This window comes from Homarus americanus, unplaced genomic scaffold (genome assembly GCF_018991925.1).
Source record: "Homarus americanus isolate GMGI-L3 unplaced genomic scaffold, GMGI_Hamer_2.0 scaffold28398, whole genome shotgun sequence".
In the NCBI taxonomy this organism is placed as follows: domain Eukaryota; kingdom Metazoa; phylum Arthropoda; class Malacostraca; order Decapoda; family Nephropidae; genus Homarus; species Homarus americanus.
In genome coordinates this window covers 35,001-39,918 of record NW_024712556.1, presented here as the reverse complement: position 1 = coordinate 39,918, position 4,918 = coordinate 35,001, and the positions used below count along the sequence as shown (strand labels likewise).

The 4,918-nt window shown below is 41.2% G+C and overlaps 1 protein-coding gene across 1 annotated transcript in view; it reads left to right on the top strand.

The window, feature by feature from the left end:
- Nucleotides 1–866: 866 nt before the first annotated feature.
- The window catches only part of LOC121863813, an 11,463-nt gene continuing 7,411 nt past the window's right edge, over nucleotides 867–4,918 (top strand). The window contains exons 1-5 of the mRNA XM_042362672.1: nucleotides 867–959; nucleotides 1,787–1,895; nucleotides 3,584–3,850; nucleotides 3,980–4,020; nucleotides 4,522–4,654. Of these exons, the coding sequence (XP_042218606.1) occupies nucleotides 867–959; nucleotides 1,787–1,895; nucleotides 3,584–3,850; nucleotides 3,980–4,020; nucleotides 4,522–4,654 (643 nt within the window). The remainder of the gene's footprint in view (nucleotides 960–1,786; nucleotides 1,896–3,583; nucleotides 3,851–3,979; nucleotides 4,021–4,521; nucleotides 4,655–4,918) is intronic.

Below are 4,918 nucleotides of genomic sequence, written 5' to 3'. Positions count from 1 at the left end.
AATGAAAACGGGGGATGGGGAGAAGAGTTTTGATATTAATAGAAATGGGATGAGATGGTGATGGGGAAATGGGAAATGGAAATGAAATGAAATAGGAAATAGGAAATGGGAAATAGGTGATGGGAAATGGAAATAGGAAATGTGAAATAGGAAATGGGAAATAAAATGGGAAATAGGAAATGGGAAAATGGAAATATAGGAAATGGGTGATGGAAATGGAAACAGAAAATAGAAAATGGGAACTAATTTTTTTTGTATTATAAACCTATTACCATGAAGTTACACTAAAATAAATAAAATGGAGAGTTATATATTTTCTGGTGAATGAAAATAAAAACTGGGGTAGAGGGTGACTATATTGTTAATTTATATCGTATTGTAATAACACAGAAGGGTTATAATTCCTTGTTAGGGTTTAGCATAAAATTTCCATTCACACCAAAGAGAGTCGGTATCAAGGTGTTTTTTCGCTTTTTTTTTTTTGGTTTGAACAATGAAAACGTAGTGAAGGTGGGACTAACTGGTTGACTGACTGGCTGACTGACTGACGACTGACTGACTGACTGACTGACTGGCTCGTTATTCGTGTGTTATGTAGATTGGGTATATATGTAAAATGATATGTGGGGGTATTTCTCTTTCATGGTATATATATTGGCATCAAATTCTTTTCCACATCAAAGAAGTTCAATGGTGAGAGTAGGGGTCAGGGGATGGGATGGGGAGGGGGAGGGAGGGGTGGAGGTGGGAAGGGAGAGGGAGGGAGTGGGTAATCTCACTTTTATTTAATTGTATAAAATGCAGATTATATTTACATTTAAAACACCTGACCAAAAACATACCTGTATTATTTCGTGTTAGACAATATGACACAGTGGACGATGGATTTTGACAACCTTACCGAGACAATAGGAGTCATAGTGTTCAATTTGAGACACAACGAACCTTTACTAACACTTGTACAATGAAATATAAGGATTAGTTCATAATGGGAAAAATATTCGTCTCCCAGATCAAAGAATTATATAAAAAAAACTCTGTTATCCTTGACTTAAAACCGAAAGAGAATCGGGGTTTAATTTTAATAGTAAACCATTGAACAAATATGTACAGATTATGGAGCTTGGTTTTTTTTGGGGGGGGATACATATATTGACAGACATTCTTTTTCAATATGTGACGTAAAAATAAAGATTTGAACGAAAGCTGCTTATGCTTCAGGTCACAGGAGGAGGAGCGTTATATTTTCCTGAGAATATGTAACGAAGCATTATGACAAGAGGTATAATTATAACTCTAAAAATTATACCTGTGTTAGCTAGTAAATTATAGCTAGTAGGTATAACTCTAATTATTATCATTATTATTCCTCAACAAATTCTAATTTTATGCTATTATTATTATTATTATTATTATTATTATTATTATTATTATTATTATTATTATTGTCACCCATTCATCACACTACCATCACCTTCACCACACTCTCTCAGGTCACCACTACACGATCACACCTTCACCACACCCTTCACCACACTCTCTACCTGATCACCACACCCTTCACCATATACACACACTCACTCTTCAGGCGCCACACCCACACCACCTAGCCACCACACCCTCATCACACCCTCTTCAGCAGACCCCACCCCCCTGAAACTAATCTACCTTAACCTAACTTAACCTAACCTAACCTTACCTAATCCTAAGATAACTACCCAACCCTACCCTACCCTACCCTAACCCTACCCCACTACCCTCCCTAACCTGCCTGGTATTCTCACAGGACTGGCAGCTTCACATCCGCTACGTGCAGGTGAGGGACGCGGGAGCCTACGAGTGTCAGGTCTCATCTCATCCACCAACGTCACTCTTCGTCCATCTTGAGGTCGTGGGTGAGTTACTACTTCATACAGAGTGTCTCAAAAGTTCTTATCACTTCATACTGTGGTTCAAAAGTTCTTATCACTTCATACAGGGTGGTTCAAAAGTTCTTATCACTTCATACAGGGATTCATACAATTCTCCTGACATCACTACTTTCAGCCCCTGACATCACCACACACACACCCTGACATCACCACACACCCCTGACATCACCCCACACCCTGACATCACCCACACCCCTGACATCACCACACACCCTGACATCACCACACACCCCTGACATCACCACACACCCCTGACATCACCACACACCCCTGACATCACCACACACACCCCTGACATCACCACACACCCCTGACATCACCACACACACCCCTGACATCACTCTCCAGTACCCATGTCCTCTGGGTGTCGGTAAACGGGTAAATTACGTTCTCAAGAGATAAAAAAAACACCATTATATCTCTCTATTAACCCTTACCATTATCATCCATTAGCCCTCAGTGCATTATAGACTCAATGGGGTGAAACTAATGGAGGATCTTCACGTAGGACTCTCTCTTATATCCTAGGGGGTCTTACCTTCCTTCATGGGAGGGGGCTGAGGGGACTTTCACCTTCCTTCACGATAGAGAGACGGAAGGAGGTGTGTGTGTGTGTGTGTGTGTGTGTGTGTGTGTGTGTGTGTGTGTGTGTGTGTGTGTGTGTGTGTCATGGAGATGCGGCGCCTGGTTGGTTTTGTTGAAGTAAGAGGTTATATGTGGGTTAGGTTAGGTTAGGTTAGTGTCAAGTTAGGTTATACTTGGCTTATGGTAAATTAGGTTAGGTCAGATTAAGTTAAGTTAGATTAGAGGAGGTCAGGTCAAGTCAGGTTAGGATAGTAGAAATTAAAGGTAAGTTAAGTTCCCTCAGCCTAAGTTATAGTATTTCAGGTTACAGTGACCAGGTTACAGGGGCCAAGTTATAGTAGGCTAGGCAGTAGGTCAGGTTACAGTGACCAGGTTACAGGCCAGGTTACAGTAGGCCAGTTACAGGCCAAGTTACAGTGACTGTTACAGTAGCCGTTACAGTGGTCAGGTTACAGGCCAGGTTACAGTAGGCCAGGTAACTTGATAAAATTAACACTTGAGCCAGGCCAGGTACACCATCCAGGTCTTCAAGGATGAGTCAGGCTGTACCACCAGACTCCCGGCAGCCACTCAAGGGGGTGTGTGTCAAGGACTTAGTGTAAACCTTGTTCGAGTACCACCTTCATCTCCCCCTTCATCTGCTGCGCCATTAATCACCCCCTACACCATAATAGTCACACACACACACACACACACACACACACACACACACACACACACACATCACGATACAAGTTTGTTTAAAAAAAATATTATGACCGAACGATTTTATTTTCATTTCATATTTTTATAATTGAATATATATGAAACCATATTGTAATATTTAATGCATTTTCAATCCTATGGGAGTGTGGTTGGGTTATCGTGTGTGTGTGTGTGTGTGTGTGTGCGTGTGCGTGTGTGTATGTGTTTCTAATTACACACACACAATTATATAAACTAAAAAAAATACCCTTTCCCCATCAATCCCATCATACACCACCATACCCTCCCTCAATCTCCACCACCCCATCCTACCCCACCATCCACCATCCCTCCACCAACACCCCATCTCCACCCACCAACAGAGGCTGAGGCAGAGATCTTAGGTGCCCCAGAGAAGCACGTTAAGCTGGGGTCGACTCTGCGGCTGGTATGCATCATGCATCACACTACAGAGGCGCTCTCCTACGTCTTCTGGTACCGCGGCAACGAGATGATCAACTATGAATCCGAAGACGGCTGGGGTGACTATTGTATTGTTGTTTATGTTGCAGAGGGGAATAATTATGTTGCAGAGGGGAATAATTATGTTGCAGAGGGGAATAATTATGTTGCAGAGGAATATTTATGTTGCAGAGGGGAATAATTATGTTGCAGAGGGAATATTTATATGGTAGAGGGAATATTTATGGTGTTGCAGGAGGTATAAGTCCACGGACTTGGCGCACCTCATTCAACTAGCCACAAATTTCATGTTGCAGGGAATATTTATGTTGCAGAGGGGAATATTTATGTTGCAGGGGTATTTATGATGTTTCAAGGGACGAGGTAGCTATTATGTCATGTTGCAGGAGCAGGGGTGACTATTGTTGCATTATTGTTGCTTATGTTGCAGATGGAAAATGTATGTTATTGCAGTGGGAAGGGGTAGCTATTATTATGTCATATTGCAGGATGTTGACTATGTTGCAGAGGGAATATTTATGTTGTTGCGGGAGGGGATACTTTTATGTTGCAGGGGGTCGGGGTAAGTATTATATGTAGTATTACAGGGGAATATCTTTGCGAAAATCTGCATCTTGTTGCAGGAGAAATATCTTGTTGCAGGAGAAAATATCTTATCGCAGGGAAATATCTTGTTGTAGGAGAAAAATCTTTATTGCAGGAGGGATATCTTTGGAGGGGGGAAATATCTTGTTACAGGGGAATATTTAGGATTTAGGGATAATATCATGTTTTAGGCTAATTTTAAGATAACAGGAATTACAGATTACTTTAACATGTTATTATATCCTCCTGACAGAGTGTGGTGGTGGAGAGTGATGACCATACTAGTGTGTTAATGGTGACCAGCGCCAATAGACACCATTCCGGCAATTATACCTGTGCACCATCCAACACCAAGCCTGCCTCTATCCTGGTGCATATCCTGAATGGTGAGATTATAACCTGTTTGTTTGTTTCACTAGTTGGTGTTATTGTTTATGTATATGTGGAGTTGTTGTTATTGTTGTTGTTTTACTATTTATGTCGTTATTATTATCACTATCATCATAATTATTTTGTTATCATTATCATTTCTCACCATTATCTCCACAGTTCCTCACCATCATTCCTCACCATACTATCACCCTCACCATTTCTCACCATTATCTCCACATCTCACCATCATTCCTCACCATACTATCACCCTCACCATT